Here is a 26,184-nt window from a genome sequence, read left to right on the forward strand (position 1 = left end):
GTTAGAAACCTCTTTTAATGAAAACAGTATACCCAAAATGCCTTTTTTTTTTTTTTGGCCTAAGATCAGTTTTAACTTCAAACACGTATCAGCAACTTGATGGGGTAAAGGCAAGGAGAGGAGAGGTGCTTTTCCTCTTTTATTTAAAAGGATTGAAGCCTTAGAAGTAACTAGCTATAGATTATACACCTGTTTTCTCTCAAATGTTATAACACTTTTAAAGTTAATAACTCATTCAAAAATACTAATATGCTACCACTATAGTTTAAATACATGCTCATCTTCTTAAATGCCTGAAAGTATTTTCCTTTTGAAGCTAGAAATGCTACAAGCTTCTGCCTCTACAGCAGAAATTAATACATTTTATTCTCTAATTTAAAATCTTGTGCGCATTAGAGGATACATAGCCTGACCATTCAAGTGTATCTGTTAGCTAACCAGAAAGTTCTAGTAAAAATGCTTATCTAATTCATCAAGAGGATATTCAATACAGTAAATGACAAATCATTTTAGTCTTTTCTCTAAATGAATAGAGCAGAAAAAGAAAGAGATTGCATTTTACTTAAATTTTTGTTTTAAGTTTTTCCAAACATTATTGGAAGGTCAGCTTTTCACAGGGCCAGATTAACAACAGAACGAAGGTGAAAGAAAAATTAAGACTACAGATTTATCATTTTCCCCTCAAGTCTGAAAGTAACAGCCTCAGCTGAATGCTTTGTGAAAGTCAAAAAGCAGCTTCAGAACCATTTCCAATTTGGTCATCAATTAGAATCATCAATGTAGGCATCCAGTCACACATAGGCAATTAAGTATCAATAATTATGTTTTCTGACAACAGGGAAAATTCCTTTAAATGGCAAAGCAATTGATAGTCCAAGAATTTTCAGTTCTCACAACATCAGAAGCCTAAGGCTGTTGACAGAGACGCAATTCACATAATTTTTATTTTACTTCCTTAGGACTGAAAGAGGGAAGGAGAGAAAGTTAAGAAACATTTACAGTACAAGGAAAAGGCAGATGGTAAAAGACAGGCCCAGCACTCAGGTTAAGGTGTTTGCACCAATACTTGAAGTAGAGACAAAAAATATTTCATGTATAATAATAGTCTTGGCTACATAGGTTAAAGAAACTATCTACCTTTTGCCTCCTGTTTTTGGTGGAAAGAGCTCAGTTCCCTAAGCGATGAGTTACCAGATCCTGAACTGAAAAGGGATGTACAAAGACCAAAAAAGCTAACATTTTATAAATCAGTCTTGAAACAAAACAAAATGAAACAAGAAGAACTTTTGATTTAGAGCTTTTATTCGTATACACAAATGGTTTCAAGTACCCTTCCATGCACAAAAACAGCTATAGTACACATACTACAAGTTATCTGTGTAGAGTAAATCAAAATTAAATAATTAGATAACACGTAACAAGTGAAACAGTATAAACAGATTATGTTTATACAGATATGGCATCACCACAGTTTTCCTTCACAACTTGCTGGCGTATAGTTTAAATGCTTAGGTCAATACTAAGAATGCAATCAGCTATGATTCAACATTTTCTTTTGTTTGAACTGCAAAGTGGGTCAGAAATGTACTCCCAGCTAGTGGGAGTCAGAAACCTTTGATACAGGCCACTGGTTTTGAGCAAGTATAAGAAGTTAGAAAACTGCATGACAAATTGCATAAGAACTCCAAGTTTCAAAGTAAAATTCTACCATAAAAGTCCATGTCCAAAATTGTTGTTTTGCTCCAGATAAGGGTATGGTAAGTATTATGGACATTACTATAGCCATGAACCAAAATTATAAATTTAGAAGATAAAAATCTATAAATGATTTTATGATATATAATTGTTAATTATAAGTGAAAAAAAGTTACTTTATAACATTAATTTCTGATTGTTTTTAAGGGAAATATGACCAAGTATTTTGCGTAACTTCACAGGAATTAATTCAAAACGAAAGAGTAGGCAAAAGTAATTTAGACAAACCTATTTGACCTAGTTAGCACTCACGGTTCTGTATGCTGAATGTTAAAACTTAAAGTAGGTGTGTCACTCTGAAAAAGATTAAGTCTAAAAAAGGGCCAGATCACAGGCCTAGCCAAGAAGATGTGTATATTAAAGTAATGAAGTAATGATGTTTTACTGGAAGGGCTGAGACTTCATCTCTATCTATAAGTAAACACATGATAGGGAGATGGATACAAATTCTGCTTTAACAGATACACTACCATGAGATGAATTTATCCTTAAGATAATCAATATCCACTGACTAGCTACAAAAATGAACCAAAGCAGCAAAAGAATCACAGCAAAGAGTTATCAGAGATGACTTGAGAATGAGTGAGCTCAGGCACTAGACGCAGTCTCACAGTGGCAAACTGTAACTGACTTCAGACATACTCCATGAGAGCCTGCTTTGACTCTTAAGCTTTGAAAAGTCAAGCAACTGAATTTGAGCAAGAAGGAAGTATGAGCTTTTAGGAAATTATTATATCCCACATTATTTCTCATACTACAAATATTAAGCAAGTGGTAACACAAAACAGTAAATGGATGAACTCTCGCTCTCTGGATGAATTCTTTGTTTTTTGAGCTAGACAAACAGCCAGCAAAATATGCCAATCATACATGTATCAGGACTTAACAAGACAAAAGCATTTACTTAAAAGTTAGTTTTACTTTAGCTACATCCTCGCTCTAGTAGTATGACTGTTCTGATTTCTCAGAGATGGAATTCCAACTTTAATACAGTTGAAATCCACATGTTGCAGCTCTAATTCTAGCCACTAATTTCTATTACATTTTTTGATGAGATGTACAGGAATATACATACATTCTGTACTGTATCCAATAAGAAGGTTAAACGAGTATTTCCAAGGAAGGAAAGAAAATATTAAAGATAGCCCAAACACACCATTAGAACTCAAGAAGGTCTTGAAGAACCTGAAAGTGTTGTTGTCCTGTAGATTAGTCTTATGAGTGAGGAAGGAGGAATATCCCACTAATACATGTAAACTTATTAAAAAAGTTTCCATGGTTATACAAGGCAGACTTCATAATATACAATGTAATAAAGGTGCTAAAGACTATAAAAACATCACATTTGCTTCTTTCTTGTCTATAAACTATAAAATGTCTACAGCTGCTGAACGGATCTACTTGTTCAAGACACAGCATCACTTCCACACACCCAGGAAAACATCTACACTTTCCTCATGAATGAAGTACCTTTGGTAGGAAAATGAGATTGTGATAAAGGGGACATAGTCACTTTGTAAGTACCTGGAAAAAGAACTGACATAGTAATAGAAAGTATGAACTGAAATTAACATTGGTTTCATGTGAGTATTTGTCCTTTAACACCTGTTACAAATAGCTCTTTTTTTTCCCTTGTAAATCAAAAATCTTTCTTTTGCATAGCCAAAGGTAGTATAAGAACTATTCAACAGTGAAAAAAAATGACTTCTGATAAAATTGAGATCTCAAGAAAAAAATTTTTGCTTAGAGCTGCTAAATGTGGAAATACCAATTTCATAGAAGTCGCTTCAGATTTTCAGAGCAAACTATTTGCTAACATACACATTAAAACTTTACTTTCATAGTAAATTATATGAAACACTAAGTAGTATACTTACCCACCCACAAAGCAGAGGATATAAAATGCAAAGTAAAATATAGCGAAGGGTCCAAAAGTTACTAGAAAAAGCACAAGGCCAAGACTTCCCCATCCCCATATGGAAAGACTGGTCTGTAAACAAGAACACATGGAAAAGGAATAATTAATGATATTCATACAACTTTAAGTCTCTAAAGCAGCATTTGTAGTTTCTACAAAAGCTGATACATTTTAACTAGATATGAAATATTAAATAAGTTTTATTTGATGAAATAAAAGTTATCTTTATTTTTTAAAAGCATAATGCTATTATATTGTGGGCTAGTAGTCCTGTTCAGCCAACATTAGAGTATTTTTCTTTCATATATTGTTACTCATCTCTCACTTCAGATGCAGCTATCACCCTTGAGTGCCATTTCTTTTTCTTCTCTATTCTCATTTTGAGCACTTTTATTTCTTGAGATCCCTTTTTTCTCCCCTGTGAAATTCTCCACTACTTCCAGGAGAAAAGCAGACTTAGTAACAGAACTAACAGGAAGAGATTAATACAACCTCGTTTTACACAATTAAACATGCCATTTTCCACAACCAAGCAACACTATTTCTTCCCTGGATCAAAGCAGTTTCAAGACCGAAACCATCCCTTTCTCCAGTCAAGTCACAAAGGGGTCAACAAGTGCACCAAATATTTGGTGTGAGTTTACTTTTACTCCTCCCTTTAAATAAAAGAGGGAAACTTAAGAAACTGATTATTACCTCTAACAACTTTTACCACAGAAATCAAGAGCATTCAAACAATTCTTTGAAATATCTAAACACAATTCTGTTTTCGAATCAAGAAATTTAATCTATGAAAAAAATTAAGATCCCAGATTAACATTTTCTCCCCACAGGCATTATCATGTTGTGAGAAGAGATATAGCTTAGCAGGCAGGACTGATACTTTGGCAGTGGGGGGGGGGAGACAAGAGTTGTTTGGAAAGCCCATGGCGTAGTTAAAGTCAGCCACAAGAGCATCTGCAGGGCTGGTGGGATTTTGGGGCTGGTGTCTTGCATAACGCACCAGGCAAAGCTTCACCTGCGCTGGCGGATTCACCAGGAGTATGAAAAAAGCAGCAAGATGCAAGTTATTTTGTCAATATAGGTTACAGTAAAAGTGCATTCATAAACACACATATATAGATCAAACATGTGCGTGTATCTGGACAGATTAGACCTATATATACATATATGCAGGGTAATTTAAAAAGCAAGGTAAGGAAAATCTGACTGAACTGAGCTAAAATAGTTTTGGACCTTCACAATGCTGCAATGCAGTCCACAAAGATTACATAAATTTAATTCAATCTAGTCTCTAGTTCAATATGGAAAGCATGTTTCAGCCAAGTCCCAAGAGCGTGAAACCAATGATGACAAGTATTTATAGGCCACCAAAATGGTTCTGGCTCCAAGGTTCTCAACTTCTCTTTTTTTGTTGTCTAATTTACGCCTTTTCTTCCAGTAATCAAATGACACCCTCATGGGAACTCAGACAACTGCTATGTCAACAAGTAACACTAAGAAAGTATTTAAATAAACTTGTCTTGCAGTTTGACATTTAGAAAACAAGCAGAGATCGAACACTGTATTTGCAGAGAGCCCTTTTTTAGCTTTTAATATGGAGGACAGGGGAAGCTTGCCTAAAGCTCCAATTTCTCTAAAGGGACTATTTAGATTTCATCTTTCCATCTTAGGCATAGGATTTATAAAAATCAACTTCCTCACAAAAAATTTTTAAAAATCTTATAAACAATGAAAAATCATATCAAATAAGGTTCCTACATAAAAGCAGCTTCAGTTCTTTCCTGAGAGCAGGAGTTTTGAGTTCCTGAGGCTGCCCAAAAGCAAAAATCACAGCTCTAAGGAGAGACAGTTTCATAGACGTAAATTGCAATCATCAGAATAATTTAATTCTTCCTAATTTATTATAAGTTTAATGGAATGCTGAGATGAAATTCTATTTTCTTCCTAGTTAAAGCTTCTTAACAAGACCTGGAGAAGCTATACTGGCTTTTTTTCTTGGTGTTTAAGGATGGAAAAAAACTACACTTGTCTACATACTTAAATGTTTAATTAAACGTGCTACAATTAAGAGACTGGACTGCAAGTTATTCAGTTTTCTTTAAGCTAAAAAAGTGCTTTATTAGATTATATTAACCATACAATTCACACAGCTAAAATGTTAAAGATCTGTGCTACAATAAATAAAAAAAATCTTGGCCACAGCTAAGTAGAAGATTTTGTTGACTCACAATAAGTAAACAGAGTAGATAAACTGCTTGCAGGGTGGAGAGGAGAGAGACAAGGAGAGGGACACCAATCAAAAAATGTGGCAAATATAACAATTAAGTAAAAAAGACATGAGCTCTCATTATACATCTACATTTCAAGACACAAAGAAGATTCTTCATGTTCATATCTTCAGAAATAAATTTTAAAACTTCTGTAGAGCACTACAAGCAACAGGATGATACACACAGAGAAGATAACATTTAATTGTGGTCTTTTTTTTGTCAAAAAATCTGTACGCTTAATAGCATTATTCAAAAAGTTTGAGTTCTAAATATGGGATAAGCACTCTAAATGACTTGACAAAACTTAATTAAACTAGATAGCAGGATGCATATTCAGAGTTGAATGAATGTGTAGTTAACAAAGAAAGTTCTATAATAAATAAAACAGTGACCTTTTGTCCTATGCTCTAGTTTTGCAGTTTAGCATATGGCTACAGAGATTCAAATCTCATTTGGTATTTTAATAGGATTTCTTAAAACTCGTACAAGTTGGTACACTGCAGTAAGTACAACAGATACTGGCCCAATTCTCGTATACTTTAGATGAGTGGTTTATAGTCTTAGGGATTTCAAGACATTCAGAGGAATCTAATCATCAGCAACCCTCTAGGCTGACTGTAAATAAAACTTCTCCTAACTTCACATTTCTTAAAGGGACTTCAGCACCTTTAAGACTCCCAGTCAGAAATGAAAACTTTAAACAAAGTTCCTTTAACACATCAAAATCAACTATTAAAAGAAAATCCAGTCCAAACATTACATAAATATGACCACACAGCTGGTCAGTATGGAACTAGCTCAGGTATTACTAAATTCAAACCCCACTACTTACAACTTATTTCCAAATAAGTTTTATTTATAATGTCAATTTTTTTGAAGATTGACAGATTTACTGAAGCTCTGCCTAGCCTTACTAAAGTTAACTGAATGGTGAATGCTTGTCACTCTTGACAGAAAGAACAAGCCAGTCTCTTCTGAAGAGATGGTATAATGGTGGTGTTTAACCCACAGCTATCCAGACCCTTTAAAAGCTGACATTCCCTATGCTGAGAGTGCAAACTTCCAAGCTGAACTGTCATAATACTATTTACTGAATTTCAAGTAACTAGGGACGGTTACCTAAATGCTAAAGAAGAACATAGTCCTTAATCCTGTGGTAGGCATGTATGGGTATATGTATGCATACAGACATGCGCACATGGATAAAAGATCTTTATTTCAGAACAACAACCATTCCAGTTCATCAGTTTTAGCCACTTTTGCTTACCATCACTACAGATGCCATGTATTAGCCTCACTATCACAGAATCATCTAGGTTGGAAAGGACCTTGAAGATCATCTAGTCCAACCGTTAACCTAGCACTGACAGATTCCAAATACACCATATCCCTCAGCGCTATGTCGACCCTACTCTTAAACACCTCCAGGGATGGGGACTCCACCACCTCCCTGGGCAGCTCATTCCAACACCTAACAACCCATTCTGTAAAGAAATGCTTCCTAATATCCAGTCTAAACCTTCCCTGGCACAAATTGAGGCCATTACCTCTTGTCCTATTGCTTGTTACTTGGTTAAAGAGACTCATCCCCAGCTCTCTGCAACCTCCTTTCAGGTAGTTGTAGAGGGTGATGAGGTCTCCCCTCAGCCTCCTCTTCTCCAGACTAAACACCCCCAGTTCCCTCAGCCGCTCCTCGTGCGACATGTGCTCCAGACCCTTCACCAGCTTCGTTGCCCTTCTCTGGACACACTCGAGTAATTCAATGTCCTTTTTGTAGTGAGGGGCCCAAAACTGAACACAGTATTTGAGGCGCGGCCTTATCAGTGCCAAGTACAGGGGTAAGATCACTTCCCTGTCCCTGCTGGCCACACTATTTCTGATACAAGCCACTTCTTATCTTTCATGTCTAAGATCTTACAAAGCAAGACTTCTACAGTGTATTAGTAAGGTCATACACACAAAGGGCTAATGTAGCATCACAGTCACACACAGCAATCTTCTTCCCACAGTATGAAATTGCTTTAGCAAAATAAACTGCAATTGAAGTAAAGGGCTGCCTGTGACTCCAAACAGCACAGTGAAGAGCCTCATCAGGTTAGAGGAGACACACTACAGTGAATATTCAGGAGCTTGATTCAGCTGTTACAGATAACAAGACTATCACCTCTCAATGACACCTGCTTTTTTTTTTTGACTAGGCTTTGTCAATTTTTCCCACACTATACAGCCAAATACTAAAAGTAGCACATAAAGAACTTGCTTTCTTATATACATCTGCTCTTCCTTTCTTTGGCTTCTGCTTCCTAATTAATGAATCATTTTGATGGTCCCAGTCGCATACTGTTATGGCTAGCAGTGCTGAGCTGAGACTGATTATGCAATTTAACATGACCATTCACACAGGACCTTGTGTAAATCCTCAAGATTCACTGCCTAGAAACTGTGTACTAAGGCCACACAGACAGTGTTAAATCAACAGTTTAAGAGAAGAAAAATCCTACTGTAATTTAGTATGCATGCAGTTATGCATAACATAATTTACTAGTTATGAATTAGCTAGAGTATTTCGCAAATAAATGGGAGCATGGCAAGGATTTAATGCACCAACCCCAACAGCAATGATTTACTCCGGTAACAAACACAGCTATGTCTTACCACACTTGAAAGTAGTTTCAATAGGTTTCTTGTTTGCTTAATCCAGATGACAAGCTTTCAGAGCTTTGTCTCTATCCCATCTTTACGCAAAATCCTCAGCCTTGACACATCTTTCACTAAAATGATTCACCAAGGTCACTGTAGGCTGTTTGCATTTAAACTGGTGCTGTCAATTTTATCTTGCAACTGACAATAAGATATATAAATGTTTCTAGTTTAGTGCTACTCCAGAAGTCCAGCCAACAGGTAGTCCTCTTCTTCTTATCTTCCCCTTTGCCACCAAACAGAGGACACATGTGCTTCCTCTCATGAGGCTCCAGGTGCCACTATCCTCCCACTCCAGCTGGGAGCTTCTGTTCCAGGCACTCAACTTTCTTCATGATCCCCCCACATGCTTGGAGTAATTGTGGTTTCAAGTTTGGAGATGGGGCAGGAGGGGAAACAGAGAACATCCATACAGGAAGGCTGGGCTCTGGAATTAGCCGCTTGTAAGAGTTCAGTAGTATTCTACTGAAGCTGCATGTCTGACAGCTGTAGCATCTAACAGGCCCATACCTCTCCTGAAGACTGCCATTTGTGATTTTCAAATTTAATGGTAGCAACAGAATAATCTGAACATTGAAAGAACAGTGTAATTTAAAAACAAAACCACGCTTCTTTGCTCACAATTATTTTACTGTGTATATTCAATTACATTTGTCCATGAATATTTAAAGTGACAGTAGCTGACCTGTCCCTAACTAGACATTGATAAGCAAACTATTCCTTGCCATTTGGGTTTTTAATATGCTGTTTTGTCAAATGTATTTAATGCCACCTCTGGGCTCACATTAAAAAAAACTTTCAAGGATTGGATACACAGTAGATGTCAAGTTTAATTTTGTTAATTCTACACATCTGCCTTTTAATTTGACTTCCATTTTGAGTGTAAATGGAACGTGTTCACGTATAAACCTTTCCATAATCAAGGTGTCATTTTTGTCAAGTGATTAAAAACATTATTTCAGGATTCAAATTACTGTCGCTTCACTGGCATGACAAGTAAAACTGGAAAGCTATATCAACTGGAGTGCCAATTTCATCTGCAGTAAAATTGTTATGTTACACTACTAGGAGAAATATTTAACAATTGTGAAATAAATCATTAAGGTCTTTGTAGTTACATTCTCCTACCTGTCAAAGTTACAGCAATCAAGTAAAAGACATGTCAATCAGGGTTTTGAAGAGTTTTGTGTGTCCTCGTTTCCTAACATCACTAAAGGTTTCTTTTTAACCTCTTCCTTCTTATCCTTTTGCCCTTTTCCTTCCTCAGCCCAAAAAAGCAAGGCAAAACAAAACCCTATGCTCCATTCCTGTTTCAGGCTATGGAAAAATAATTGTAGTGAATCTACACAATTTACTGCAGTACTCACAAGAACACTCAGGATTTAATATATAAAATTCCTTCTTTTTTTAAAAAAAAAAATCTATTTTGCTTTTGTTGTTCTAAGTTTAGATTTATTTTTTCCCAAAGCAAGCTTAAAATACTAAAGTATATAAATATACACTAATCATCTTTTAAATAAAAAAAAAAAGTTACACAATTAATGTTAAGAATTAAGACATTAGGCCAATGGAGTTTCTTCTGGATAAGTGCAGTATTCCTGCTGATCCCTCCTGGTTACAGAGGCTGGAAATTCTCCTCTCATCTGTTAAAAGTCCATCTGCCCCCTCTACCTCACCTCCTCCTCTCAACACAGACTTTGTATGTCAAATGGCTTAACTAGTTAACAGTTGGATTAATTCAAGTGCAATCATGTCTAACTATTTAGTTTGGATTTTCCTGCTGCTCCTCACACTTCATGAGACAGAACAGCTTTTGGGATCATTTTCCCCTACCTTCCCCCCCAGTTATAGAAGGTGGTCTAACAAAGTTCTTCTAGAAAAGCAATGATTTTTCATCTATATTCTAAAACCACAATTACTGCTCTGTTTTGACTATTCAAGAAGTTAATTTTAAGAAGTGCAAACCTTTCAATGAAAATTTAAGCTAACATTTTGTTAAAGTACATAACATTGAAGTATAGCATGTAACTAGAAAGTTTAAAAGCTATTGTGCATGTTACTTCAATTTCAGTATTTCTCCAGAGATCAACAAATTCCATTACTGAAATAAAATCTGCCTGTTTGCTATAGTCAGAACATTACTATTAAAATAGAAAAATTATGTTCCATATTTTGATACAATGGTTACATGGTTTGTGTAACAAAGGTGATAAAAATTAACAGTCCCTGGTTAACACTGGTAATTATTCTACCAGAAATGGTAAATATTTTCAACATCAAACTTTCTTTTCAAGAGAAAAAAAAGAGAGTAAAATTCAGCCTGGATTAAAGAGTCAAGATTTTTTTTTTCCTCTCTCACACCTGCTCTGCCGTCACTGCTGAACATGAAATTAGGAAGTAGATTTTTTTAACTTTAAATCGACCTTCATTTTACTAACCTTTATTTTCAGCACTAACAGGTATTTTATTATACAGCAGAACTATCACCAAGGGACAGAAAGCCTCATTTCATGTAACCTTATTTTGAAAGTGGATTTATCTTACTATGAAAAACAAGAGGCCACCTTCAGATACACACACTCTGATAACCTTTGCATTAGAGTACGATTCAGAGTGGGTTTTAGTTTAAAAGATACGGAGTTTTGGTCAAGTTTAAAAGAAGCACTTGAGCATCTTGGATAGTGATGGGAAATAGGAAACGCAAGCCCACTTTCTGCTACTTTCTTAAATATAGAAGTGACATATTCAAACTCATTTTTAACATAATTTCAAAGGAAGTGATCCTTTTCCTTTGTAAGTATGCATATTGACTTGTGTCTAAGTTTAGCCATGTGGACAGAAAACAGACAAAAAGGATCAAAGCATTTTGGATCACCTTGGCTGATCAGAACAGGGCCAGGGTTATTGCTTGACAGGATCACCTAAGGTGATCGAAAGTGAGAAAATAAAGTAATCCCTCTAACTCTAGTTTGAATTCATGCCAATGAGATAATCTGGATTGTTCTATGTTCAGCCTCTGGATAAATAGATTACATCTATTTCAAGTTTTGCTAGTGCAAAACACTGGCAAAAAGGAGAGAGGGGGAAGCCCTCAGAATATTTACCAAGTCTGTTCTCCTAAATGGCTAAAAATTATGAAGTCACATGCTCTTTAGTCAAGAAAGTGTTATTGCATATTTCATTTGTGATTACTGCTCAAGCAGCATTTCAAACTTTTTACTTTCTTGCCTAAAACTGCACCAAGGCGTTATTTAAAAGTTCCTTTCACCCATGTTTTCCTTCTTTCACTGCTAAAGCAAACTGATCCCACTAAGCAGATTTAACAAATGACCAACTTTGCTTCTAGAACAATCACTACCACTTAAGATTCTCAATATTTATCTTGGCAGAAGTACATTAAATCCATCTGTCTCCATAACAGTCAGATCTAGTAGACTGTCTCTTTATGTTCTATCTCATTGAAAACCTGCAGGCTGAGCCCTGGGCTACTGCAGAAACAGTTGTGTAAGACACATTTTTAAAAAGGTTTCTTCATACCTTAACAGCTATTCTTTTTGAAGCTAGAAATTTCTTTAGGTTTAAGCTCATGTTACATGTAGTGATAACTTCAACTGAGCATCCTTCCCACCAAGCAATAAGTAGCTGCCTATTCCTTGAACTCAAATCTCCACCATACTGCCCAGTTTATGCCATTACCTATATCAGCTCATACTAAGAAAATATACATAAAGATTATTTATATGTAAACGGTTTGGGACACAGCCTTCTGTTCAAAGGCAATCCATTCTTGCCCATGATCTTTAGTGGGAGGAGAAAGTGGAAAAAGATGGGTTATAAGAGGTCTGATGAACAATGATTACTTTTTTTGAAATAAATCCATCATTTCTTCTATGGAGATATCATACAATTTCACAGCAGCTGCTATGTGCAAAATAGTTTACACAATCTTAAACTGATAGAACTAGCTTAAAGGCACACAACAATATAATATCTACTTTCAGAAATCTCAGAAACTTCAAACAATAACAGCCCCACAAAAATAGGAAGTAAAACAAAGTGAAAGTGCTTAGTTTTTGCAAATACAGATTTGTCAAAGACATGAAGGTATAGCATAACATAAATTCCATAAAATTATGAATATTTTGGAACCACACATTGCAGCAGCAGTTATTGTGGCTTTTTTTGCTTTTTCCTAAACAACTCATCTCATTGAAACAGCAGACGCTAGCTTCAAATTTTATACTGAAAAAGAATAGAATGTTTTTCCTATGACTTGATGACTTCCTTAAAAAGCATCTATAAGCAAATAATTATTCTCAAACTCCTTAAAACCTTTAGTTTCTTCTAAAAAGACTGATAAACCGTATTTTTCAAAGACGTATCTGCAGGACATGTGATTTTTTTACTGAGAAAGTTATATGTGTTTATATATATTTCACATATACATAAACATTACACATATACACACACAAAATCCAGTACTTAAGTTTACTGTAGAAAGGTTTAGTCATTGACTTCTGAATAATCTTTTAGTACTCTGGCTTCCGCAGGCTATAAAATTAGTCATCTGAGAGTTTGTTTAATTCTTTAATCTACTGGTAATATTGTATCTGTTATTTGCTACTTGCAGCACAATTTTCAGAGTCCTCTGAACTACAACGTTACCCCACCAACTTTAAGATGAAACTGCTTTGGATGCAGTACCTTATTTTACTGTGGGTTTTTATTATTTTAAAAATACATATCACAATCTGAAAGCTCCCAAATAAGCAACACTCCTCACCTAAGGGAAAAAGTTACTTTAAAAGTATTAAGTTAGCAACATAACTTTAGAATATTTTTATCTGAGCCTAGACTAAATATAAAGAGAGACTCTAATTGCCTTATTAGGTCAGGTTACAAATGTGAAAGAATGCAAGTGGAAGAAGTTAATTCACATTATGTATCACAATTGCCAGAAGGAGTCCTTCAGTAACAGACATGCTCAACAAGACTAAAAATTAATTTACACATTGTCCCTAGCGATCAAGGCTGTTGTCTCTAACTATAGCCATTCATATCACATATCTTTGTGGAATTATTTTGGTAAATTAAATAATGTGGTTAAGATACCCCTATCCCTCTCCACCCCTGAAAAAAAGGACAATTTTTTCTTTATTAAAAAGGAGGAGAAAAGCTATAAATAATAAGGTAGGACTCAAAGGAAAACCACATTGAGTTTCTCATCTGTAATGTCAAATGGCACCTAGACTACAGGCAGTACTGCAACCGGTATTATGGAATCCAGAAAGCCAAAGCTCAACAGAAAGCCAACATAAATGATTTCTCAAATTATACTGGCAGCAGAAGAGGATCTGCAAGAAGGAAGGTCCAGGCCAGGAAGCAAGGAAAATACATGCCAGGCAGCCTCACCTCAGTCTCGAAGAAGGTTGTGAGCAACCAAAATGGATTTACCAAGTGCAAAGCATGTCTGACCTATTGCTTTTTATGATGAGGTGACTGATGTTGAGGACAGGGAGGGGGGCTTAAGTGTTGTGCACCTTGCCTTTAGCAAGGCCATTGACACAATATCCCACCCTCTTCTTATCGCAAAATTGGTGAGGTAATAGATAAGGTAAGTGAAAAACTGACTGGATTGCTAGATGCAGAGACACATGATCAGTGGTGCAAAGTTCAGCATGCAGCCAGTAACTAGGTGGGAACCTTCAAGGATCAATATGGGGACCAATGCTGTTTAATGTCTTCATTAATGACCTGGATGGTAGGACACAGTGCACTCTCAGTAAGTCTGCATAGAATACTACACTGGGGCGAGTGCTCAATACGCTGGAGGGTAGAGCTACTGTTCAGAGAGATGTCGACAGGCTAGAGAAATGGGCTGACAGGAACCTCACAAAGTTCAACAAAAAACAAGCATGCATCTGGGGTGGAATAACCCTGGGCCACAATACAGTCTGTGAGCCAACTCTCTGGGAAGCAGCTCTACAAAAAGGGACCCAGCAGTTCTGGCAGGCAGTAAGGCAAACACAAGTCAGCAGCGAGCCCTTGTAGCAAAGGGAGTCAACAGCATTCTACCCTGTATCAGCAAAAGTGCCACCAGCAGGTCCGGCAAAGTGATCCTTCTTCTCTATTTGGATATGTAAGACCACTCCTTAAGTCCTGTGTCCAGTTTTGGTCTCCCCATTACAACACAAATCCATCTGGAAACCAATATACAATATCCAATTCTACCACAAGGGATTTTGTGTCAAAACAAAGCACATCCATATACTGAAACCACATACTGGCTACCTGGGCCACCAAGGGAATGGTAGTTTTAAAAAGTTTATTGGTGCTCCCAATTAATATTCTGACCCCCCCTTTATGTGACTAGGAAGTAACATAACTTTTAAAAGTTTTTTCCCCCCTCCTCTACCCCCTGGCGCTCACCTTTATCTTCAAAAATAAATAAGCAAGAGCAGTAGTCTCCTATACACCTACCACCAACATAAAAAAGGGCATCTACTGCCTGAACACTGGAATCTGAAGAAACAGCTACCAACCTTATATTCATTGATTTAATAAACTCTGGGGGGTTGTTATGTTCTTTAAGTTCCAAGATCTCAATCAGTGCCAGCACCATGAATCTAGTTCCAGTTTGGACTCCTGCTTGCAATGATCACCCCTTCACTATATCTAATTTCTCTTCTCAAAAATTTACTGATCGTTCCCCAACATTTTTTAGAAGTATGTAGTGCTTTTTAACCAGCATCATAATTAACAAACTACAAAATGAAATGGATGTAAAAATAGAGGGACCTCAAAGATCAGAGTATGCACCACAAAGAAGCAGTTTTCAGTAGCCAAATAACAAATAGATCCCAAGTTGCAAATACAGTGCATTTTTAAGAAACTTAAATTCACTGACAGAATACTAGCACCTTCCTCTGAAGATTCCCAGTCTCAGAGTGCATCTGAACTCCTACAAGGCCAAATTTCCTATGAAGCATGCTTACTGAATGAAGACAAAATAACTGTAGCAACAGATGTTATGCAGAATGACAAAAACCTTTACAAAGCCAGAGTAAGCCTCAAAACTTCCAGTTCCTTGCAGCTATTTTTCTGAACAGAGTATTATCCAGTTGCATAAAGCAAGAGGAAGTCTAGTTCAGTGTCTCCAAATTATTCAGTAGTCCACAACACTCAAAGACGACTGCGACTTCTTTAACGAGCAGTTGACGCCTAACTCTCAGCAGAATGGACAGTGCCAACAAAAAAAGCAGCACTTTTAAGGGTATGACAGAAAACACCCCTACTTAAGAGGGAGGGGAAAAAAGTGTTTAAATCTTACTGTCTTTCTTCCAGTGGGATAAATGTAATAGGAATATTAATAAAAACAATCAAAACATTCCCCTTCATGTGTTTAATATCCCCTTTCTCAATCCCTCCTTCAGTCCTTATTGCTTGTCTGCTCTACCCACTCACTTCCAAGAGATGTTCGATTCACCATCCCTTTTGGGAAAGCATAGGTACTCTGTGCATCTCTTTCACAGTCCACTATGCACTTCTGCCTTTTCCTGAATACTGTTATTGAAAACACCGTTCTGCCTGCCATGCCTAAGAAACTTCACAGGTTTTATCCAAGTGATTTGCTATGTAATGCTGCTGACAGGCGCTGTAGCATATAACTCAGAAGCAAACAGATTTGCTTCAGTAGAGTAGAGCGTCCTACAATTTCTTCCAAAACTCTGCTCCATAACGTCTGTCCATCTGGCCTCTCTGTGGAAGCCAAGAGATCCTAGAGAAATTTTTTAGTCTCAAGTAGTCTTCCTCTCTTTCCTCACAAAAAATCAGGACACAGAGTTACTGTGTCAACTACTCCCTAGGTATCTTCCAGGGGCCTATACTACGTCCTGCCCACTGTGACACTGAGGAGGGAAAGTAAGAGTAAACATCTGCAAATAAAGTTCACACAGAGGGACAGTTCTATGAATTCAACGTAACGCTTCATTCTCAAGCATCAGGTCATGGAATATTTCCAACAAATTTCAATGAATTTCGAGGGGGAGAAGGGAAAAGAAAGCACAGAAAGGGTGCATCAACTCCTGCCACTAATACTTCAAGATTGTAGACTGAAACTAATTATAGATGAAACTAAGTCATTTCAGTATCCAGCTCTCAGGGTAAGTTTACAGAAGATATCTAAATATCTCAATCATCACCACTTGCTCTAGAACATCAAGAAGAAAGAAGAAACCTAACCAAAGTGTCACTAGGTAACCTTACTTGTAACTTTTTCTGGAGGTAGAGATGCATTCAGACGTCACAGAAGGAATAATGACATCCCCTGTTTTCAAAAGGACAGGAATTATTTTGGATAATGATTCACTTTAGATCTAAACAAAAGGAAATGCAGGAAAGCACTATGCACTTCCCTCAGACCAGACCATGCAGCTGTTGTTTTGGCAACTTCCCCTGTGTTCCCACCCTCATACCTCTCCAAAAGGCTGGTTCACCAAAACGAAACAATTCCTCATGCAGTTGCTGCTTAGCTGCTAGACCTGATACAAGAAGCAGTGCAACACCAGCTTGTGTCTGGTGGGAGGGAGAAAACCTCTTTAGTAGCAGTGCAAACTAGACCCAGTTAAGTTGAACATGAAACGACACACTTAGTTGTCCTGAATTCCTTTATGCATGCAAGATATCTAAAGAAAAATATATGGCCAACCTAGTGACAGCAGCAGCAGGAAAATGAAGATAAATATATAAGGAAGAAAAATAAAGATGAAGGAAACATACTAGAGCACCAAGTAATAAACAAAAGAACCATACAGACAGCAAGGTGGAAACATTCATAGACTAACCCAGGTATACCATTCCACACAGCAGCAACGCAGTTATTTTGATCATTGGAAAACAGAAAAATGCTTTGCAGAATGCATCAAAAAATAGATAATAAGAGAAATAACAGTTATGGGCAAATCTCCAGAAATCCAGAGAAAAATTAAGAGTGGAAGCATAATGTTATATTGAGATTATTAAAACAAAAATAATTTAAAATAGAAAACAAAAGAAAAGAGGGTATCAGTAGAATAAAGCACAATTAAAAGAAACAGTAGTGGAAAACAGCAGACCATCATTCACTGGAGAGTTCAGTAAAGGAAAATTCAGAAGTAATGGAAGACTTTAGAAACACTCATAGAAACATGAAGTTTGCCTTTGGTCTCACTATTTCTAACTCATAATCTTAGAATGATTTCGGTTGGAAGGGACCTTAAAGATCACCTTGCTCCAACCCCTCTACCACAGGCAGGGACATCTTTAAGAAGTAGTAGGGAAACTGCCAACTGAAAGACACAAAGACCAATATTATTTAAAGTCCAGACCTTAAAAACAACAAAAAGAAATAAATAACACTTATTTCAAAGTTTCAGTCACATGTGCAAGTCAAATTAATGCAGGCATGAAGCACGAGAGAGAACACAGGATATAGTTGTAAGACCATAAAGCAAGGTGCTAGTACCAAATGCTTCTACACACAAAGCAAGAATAAATTATGTTTAACAAAGGAAAACTGTGGTAAGAGTGAAAATTTAAACAAAAACTTTATTCTCCTAGCTTAGTGTTGTAAAGAAATATCTTCTTACCAAAACAATGAAAATTATATTCATACCAATTTGTTTTCCACAAGAATTTTAAAATTACACATAAGCAATAAATGAACCGTAAGTAATTCCCATTTTATTGTATGTACCATCAGATTAAATCTGTAATTGAGACATTAAATCACAAGATTCAAGATTTCTATAGTATATGATTTTACTTTGCAAAGTTAATGAAATTTCAATGCATTAGCATTGTGACCAGAAATACTAACTTGGGTATATAAACTACAAAAATATTTTTCTTCCACTTTTAAAAGAGATTAGCTATCTCAAACAAACAGATTTCATTAAAAATTAAGATATCTATCAGTAACAAATATGCCAAGATATACTGGAGGGCGGACAACCCACCCAGCATAGCATTTGGGGGTGGGGGGAGGGCGTGGAATTCCACACCAAAATACAGGTTCAATTTCAAGCACATATAATTCCTTCAGTAAACAAGGAATACATATCATTACTGATACTGTTACTTTCAAGGTAACACAAAAATCATTACATATGCTTCAGAAAAGTAAGATGATACAATGTTATCAAATACTGCACCATTTGGCAAAACTGAAAATAAACAACGTTTTGAGTTTTTATAAAGGACGTGGAATTCAAAGGTTTAAGTGAAGAGGTGCCAGGCCTCACACAGAAGGATGAACCCAGGACTCAGACACCTCTCTTCAGTCCGCAGCAGCAGCTCTCAGAATAGCAGCACAGCAACAAGCAACGCTTCATCACATCTCTAAGTCAGCCAGTTCCAAGATCATTTTGACCGTCAGCAAAACTTCAAAGCAATCACTCTTTCTACAGTTACACAGGTTGGATACTTATTTCCTAAAGCATATACACCATCAGACTTTTCACTCATCTGCACAGTCTGGAATGTCAAACCCTGAATACAGGGTGACTGGGAACATCAGGCATGTTCTTTCCCATTGCTTTGAGGACCAGTTAAGAGCTATGAGAGAAATTACCTCAAGTCTGAGGCCCTGCTTCATATTCAGTTGGTTAGCTGTGGCAAGAATTTCACGATGAATTTCTACAGTATTTTCTACTTGGCCTTGTCTGACAGCACCAACAGGAAGAGTGGAAATGCAGAGCATCCTACAGGATATGTAGCAATTCAAACTTCCTGTGCAAGTTTGTTCCCTTACATCACAAGAGATAGCCTAACCTATACTGCCTCAGAGGCATCAGCAGAAGTGTTGAGTACAGTTATTTCTTAGAATTGCAAAATATACTGAAGAATGGGAATACATGATCTTAAAATAGTGATATTTATTAACTAATAGCATTCTGACACAAGCAGATTAGACTAAAATAGAACCGGGATCACCCCGTTCCTCCCAGAAGCATGAGATTAAGGGAAGAAAGGCAGAGGAACAAACAAAAAATAAAAATAAAAATCACACTGTAACAAAAGCACAGCTGCATTTAAGCAGCTAATACTCAAAGTAAGCCCCCAAATTCATGAACATTCTTAGAAAGAAAACTTCTAAAGCTCGTCTTCATACCCAAAACTCCAACTGCAATGGGATACTGAATCAAGCATTTTAGACATCAATGTTACAGACAACAGGTACCTGTGAACTTTTAATTAGGCCATATTACCCTTCACTTGAATAAACACAGCACTATTTCCACCCGTGAAATAAAAACACAGTTCTGGATATTTAACATATCTGATTATCAAAAATTCTTCCAACCCAGTCAAGGCACTGAAAGGACATCATACAAGCCATTTGACACAGGAAAGGACAAACTCGTCTCTGCTTGCTTACTTTCCATTATCTCCCGCTGACAACTAGTAGACTGACTGGTGGGGTACAAATCAAATTGGTCTTGTGCTTACTGTCCAAAAAAATATGCAAAGCAGCAGGACTGAAGAAGTTTAAGGGCCACTGGTGAAATAGCTTCAAAATAAAACTACTGAACTATCCACTATGGTCAAAGTCTGTATTTTGTCCTGGGAAATCCCTGGATTTTCAGAGAATCCCACTTGAACAAAACTAGTTAAAAATTTGTGGGGCTTTTTAAATGTTTGTGAAATGCCAATGTTAAAATACAAGAATAAACTTGACTCACACCTTTTTAACTATAACACTGAGATCACATCCCCTTCCATATAGAAAACAGAAAGTCAATCGACACTGTAACTTCAGAAATCCACCTCCGCTGTCTGAGGATTTTACAGCTACTTCTGCTTCAGAGCAAGAATAAAATCTTAATAGGTATTCCCAAACTCTGACAGGGTAGGAATTGACCTCTTTTCCAAAATAAATCGCAGTTACAAAAGGAATCCCCTAGCTGAACATACCTATCATCTATGTTTACTCACATTAAAAATTAATGCCCATTTCACCTCATACCTATAATCATAATTACGCGGCCATCATTTTAAAGTGTAATAGTATAGAAATTACGTAAACAAGGTTACTCTTGATAAAAGCAGTATGTTTACATCATGAAATAATGCCTCGTTTTCTCATTTCAGAAATCAGACATTACTTGGGGGCGGGGGGGGGGGGGGCACAGAAGAGAACAAGCAATTAAGCCCAAGATCACAATGCCTTGTACTTCTTGAAGTTTCTCTCTCATGCAACTGCCAGTGCCAATTGCAATTGATTTTTCTATTAGTCCAACCTTGGTACTCTCGGTCAAGCAATGCTGAAAAGTGTTAATGGGACTTCAAAATATTAATTCTTTAAGTGTTGCCAATACTTACATAAAACACCAATGGTTTCTTATTTCTAATAATAGCAACGCTCCTAATGCTAGTTCAAAGGAAAACATGCTTTGTCATCTTTGTGAGGGTGTAGAGAAAGGGACAAACATATTTAAAACAGAGATAATTCCCTAGAGTGCAGCCAGACAGAGGAAATCATCATTTGGAGCTCCTTCGGCTATCTAACCAGACAAGCTATTTTTACTGAACTGAGGAACTTTATACTTTTCTTCTTCCACGCTGTTTTGGGGAAAGATCCAGACTGACATTTTAGAGTTGTTGCAGAACTCTGCATTCAGTCTCAGCAGTTTAGGCTCAACTGTATACTCTAAGAATAGCCCTGAGCATTTAGACACTACCTTTTACTAATAGCCAGCAAAATATTTAAAAACAAATACAAGGAAGATATGACATCCATTCTTTGTAAAAGGTTAATTTTCCTATTTTTACCATTCCTCACATAATTTTAACTGGCACTCCACAGAATATGGAGTTATTAAAAGAGATTTTATAGCAACAATTAGGGACAAAGCAGACCAGCAATGGGGTAGACTTTGTTTACAGAATATATTAAAGGAGAAAGAGAGGCTTTTACCTCTCAAGGCCTTGCAACTGATGCTCCAGCTAGATCTCATCCGGCAAAGCACTGGTACCAAACCAAAGCCCCAGAATACAAATTCCACAAAAGGGCAGAAAACTAATTTCTGTCCACACCCTGCTAATTGTCAACACATTCAAAGCTGTCTCTACCAACATAGTTCAGTCACATGAAGCATCAGAGCAACCTTCCACAGCCCCGTATCAAGGAACGGCAAAAATTAACACTGCTATAGTATGTCAAGCAGTTAACTGTGTTCTGCATCTTTCAGAGCTGGACTAACATATACATTATAATGTGCTACTGTTTCAGTAAAGCTAATTCATTATTATTCTAAAGTAAGTTAAAACAAGCTGCTGAGTCAACCTTCATTCTTAAAAATCAGGCTAATTTGCTTGGTTTCGCTGAAAAACAGTTCTCAATGGTTACTAGCTATCAAAGTGTAAAAAAAAAAAAAGTTTGTTAAACATCTCTTATAAATAAAGAGTAGATTGTTTAACAGGAAGGAAATACTACATGTAGTTAGTGAATTATCTTGACCAGTTGCAATAACAAGAAATATCAACATGTCAGAGCTCATTTTGTATGGCTCCTTTAGCTGTGGACAAGAAAAAAAAGTTTTCCTACTTTGTCAAATTTGAAAAGTCTTCTCAACTGTCACTCATACTGCAACAAGTACTCTTGCTAAGCTGAGAATCAAGATGTCGAAAATTTAGCTGTTCATAAATTCAGAAGGAAGTCCTCACCAAGCATCTCAAAGCAGTTTATGAGCAACTGGAGAGAAAAAAATGGAAAAAGAAATCTACTCACTTTTTCTGAAGTGCTGCCTTTAGAGCAACATGGGTTGCAAATGCAGACAGCACAGGCCAACAATCTGAAAGACATTCTAAAACTTCTTGTAAACTAAGTCACATCAAAATCCTATTTAACGTTTGTTCCCATCAGAATTTAAGACACCGTTGACCAGTAAGAGCCAGAGTTGTAAAACACCTGCTGCCTTGCTGTAGTCGGGGTAGTACAGCTGCTACTGCACAAGAGGCACGAATAGTGAAGACAGTTGTCTGAAAACACAAGAGACAGACTTGCAACTTGTGTCCATCATGGCTTCATCAGATGAGAAAGTGCTGAAACAGTACGTCACATGGAAACAGACCACACTGGGTCTTAAAAAGCAAAGGAGACATCTGATGAATAAGAAAAGGGGAACAAGTGAAAGGACACAGAAAGGCCAACCCAACAGACCAGGGAAATGACCACTGCAGCAGGACTCTGAACGCATGCAGACGGAATGTATTCAACATGACTGCAGAAATAAGTTCCGATGGCCAAGATGATGAAAAATTGGGGAACAGTGTTTGCTCAGTAGGTAAATAAGTGTATGTGCTTGGCATCCAATGACATGATTTCTGATGCAACTAAAATAAGAAGACCTGCAGTAAGGGCCAAATAAAAAACACAGCCAGTATTTTTTTCCTGACGGGAAGTGCGATCTTCCCCTGAAGTTACTGATTACAAGGTCTTAATCCTAACTGCATCCACACAAAACTGGACTGAATCTGCTGGGATCTGCATATATGGATACAGTAAAAGCGTATACGAAACTGATCTCAAGAAACTGTAAGTTATGTTCTAACTGCATGATAACAACACATGTAGAAACAGATTCTGCCTTTCTTTCATGCTTAAATGTATTTAAGAACAATAGTCTACAGTGTTAAATTATAAAACTAACAGTTACAGTGGGAGAAGTGTTTCTAAATTTTTAATGGCTGGGGAAAAAAAAAAAAAAAAAAGAGACAGCAATCTTGGCCATTCTAGACAGTAGCAAACTATACAAGTCTACAAATATCCAGCAAATTTTATCATCTCACTTCACTACATGTTCTTAAATAAAATAGGTACTTTGCGAGAAGAAAAAAAAGACTTACTGGCTATCCAGTGTTCCCCCTCCTCAAAGTTATTAAGATAAATTTAGGCAGCCTACAGACATGGGCAGTTTTCACTGTTGCCCTTCTCTAATGTCAATCCACCATACATTTCACCTCAATTTTCATATATAGCAAAAAAAAAAAAAAAAAAAGGAGATATTTAGGTGTTTATAGAATACTATATACATGTAGCAGTAGGCCTGAAGCAATCTGCATCTTCCTACAAAGCGTGGAAAGGGTTCACACAGTTTTCACAAGATGTTTTACCTACCAAGTCACGACTGGTACACCCAAAAAGGCACGCTGGAAAGGACTCTCTCCAGTTCACATCAGGCAGGTCGTCCGACAGCCAAAAGCTGTCTGGCTGTTTGAAGAACTCCCCACCACTGCTTTTCAGGCAGGCAAGCAAAGCCTGCAACTTTGCCAGATTCCCCACCAAAATTTAAAGTCATCTCCTTGTCAGAGATCAAGCCTGGAAAACATCACCCTGAACCATCTTGTCTACAAATATTTTAAATATAGGAACTAGAAGTAAAGTACATCAGAACCCAGTTCTCCAGACACCAAGGCTAAGTATCATAACTGGTCATCACACATGTAAGCACTGGGTTTTACCTCAAAAAGTCAACGGAGCAAGTGTCATCCACACTGCTATACCACTGCTATTAGAAAAAAATTTTCAATTTCAAGACAATAAAGTGGCTTGGATAGGCACACACAGCCATCATCAAACAGAACGAACAGTCCAGTATGAGGCACTGACCCAGAATGTTCTATTCCACCCTTAAAATAATCTAAATTACTATGGTCAATGCTTACGTATCACACTCGCCAACACTATTTAATGCAGACTGTTAACCCTGACCACCCACCAAATACCCTTCATGAAAAAATAGGTCATGTATTTTTACAGGTTTCACTCACTCAGCAAATTTTACCCTCCCAAGGAAATCTGAGAGCGTGTGGCACTACAGAACCACTTTCCTAATACCCTGAAACTTTGAACTGATGGAGACTGAAAGCTTCAGGATACTTTTTTAGCTGTTATTCAGGAAAGCAAAGCTAAATTTCTTAGGTGTCCAAAAGCAAGCCTTCACCCTTCAAGATTAAAGACAATTCAGTTTTGGACAAATAACCTTCACTGTGGGATAAAATGACAAATTATAAAACACAGGTAAGACAATCATCATGTTGGAGAACTATCTGTATGCCAGACACCTTGCTGACATATTAAAAATAGAAAATCAATCGGTCTTTGTGGAGAAACCGAGTACAGGAGAAAGTCTCATTTCCAGCAACCAGAAAACACCGTCAGATTCCCCCTTTGAGAGCACCTATGGACACAGAAGCCATTTCTAGCCCACGCTGATCCTCAAATACCTGCTTGCCTCAGCTTGGCTGCTCAGCTGCCTTGGGACAGAAACCCCCTACCCGAGAGAGGCGAACCGAGGCAGCTAACTTCTACTAATTACCTACAACCACAAACTCCTGCAACAGCAAAACTGTTCGGTTTAAGCCGTTCAAGAAGACAGCAAACACGGAGCCTTTACATGGAGGAGGAGGCCGGAGGGGCTGAAGTCGGAGCCAGCGTCCGGGGCCCGGGCGGGGACACCTCTCCGGCGAGGCCTAGGGCCGCCGCAGGCCCCCTCTTCACCAGGTGCGCTCCTCCAGAAACGGGGCCCGCCGCGGAGGAGCGGCCCGGCGGCCCCTCGCGGGACGGGAAAACCCAACGGCCGGCGGGGCAGGCCGGGCTCGCCCGGCCCGGAGCAGGTACGGCGGGCCGGGCTCCGCCGCGGCGCCGGAGCGTCCCCCTCCCGTCCCGCCCTGCCGGGCCCTACCGGGGGAACTGCGCCCGGCCGCGGAGGAGGGAAGGGAGATAAGAGGGGCCCGGCGCTGCCCTAGGCGGGCTGTCCGGCGCCTCTGCCCTCTCGGCCAAGGGGGAGGCTGCCTGCCACCTGGGCAGGTCGGAGGCCCGGCGGAGGGCAGAGCCCCTCCTCCGCCACGGGCTGCGGCTGCCCGCTCCCTCCCCTCCCGCACCCCGCCGGCCGCAGCAGGGCTCTTACCTCTGCTAACATTATTACCCCGCTGCGCTGCGGCGCCTCGGCGGCTCTAGCCCCGCAGCATGGTGAAGCCTCGCGGCCGCGCGGAAAGCTCCCCCTCACCCTGCGCGGAGGGGAGGCGAGGCGAGGCGAGCGCCGCCAGCCCCCTGCCGCCCCCCTCAGCGGCCGCCCGCCACCCCCAGCTCCGCAGCCGCCCTCGCAGCTCGGTCCGGAGCGGCCGCCATCTTGGGAGAGCTACGTGCACCGCCGCCGCTCCCCGCCCGGCGCGCCCGACCATTGGTGCTGCCGGACGCGGGGCCGCCCCCGCCGGGGACGCCCCGCCCACCCCCCGCCCTGCCGCGGCCCGGCCCGGCCCGGCCCGGCCCGGCCCGCCGCTCCCCCACACCGCGCCGCCGCCTGCCAGGGCCGGGGGGACCATAACCAACGCGGGCGGCCCTCTGCCAGGGTCCGGCCCCAGGGCTGTGCCGGAGCCCCTCGGTCCGGTCAATCCGGGGGCCGGGTATGGCTCGGGGGGTCTCTGCCGGAGCCCACCCCGCGGTGCAGCGGCCCTGAAGCGCTGCACAGCCCGAAGGGAGAACTTGAAGCCTTGTAG

At 38.8% G+C, this 26,184-nt stretch overlaps 1 protein-coding gene across 6 annotated transcripts in view; it reads right to left on the bottom strand.

The window, feature by feature from the left end:
• The window catches only part of SNX13 (sorting nexin 13), a 73,666-nt gene extending 47,854 nt beyond the window's left edge, over positions 1-25,812 (bottom strand). The window contains exons 1-2 of one of the 6 annotated variants that reach the window (XM_074836837.1): positions 25,596-25,812; positions 3,633-3,745 (exon numbers count right to left, since the gene is read on the bottom strand). In XM_074836837.1, the coding sequence (XP_074692938.1) occupies positions 3,633-3,745; positions 25,596-25,607 (125 nt within the window). In that variant the 5' untranslated portion in view covers positions 25,608-25,812. Of the gene's footprint in view, positions 1-3,632; positions 3,746-23,803; positions 23,960-25,595 lie in introns of those variants that run through there. The other 5 variants (XM_074836815.1, XM_074836808.1, XM_074836847.1 and 2 more) reach the window with 5 other exon arrangements.
• Between the last annotated feature and the right edge of the window lie 372 nt (positions 25,813-26,184).

This window comes from Strix aluco, chromosome 1, assembly GCF_031877795.1.
Source record: "Strix aluco isolate bStrAlu1 chromosome 1, bStrAlu1.hap1, whole genome shotgun sequence".
NCBI classification, from domain to species: domain Eukaryota; kingdom Metazoa; phylum Chordata; class Aves; order Strigiformes; family Strigidae; genus Strix; species Strix aluco.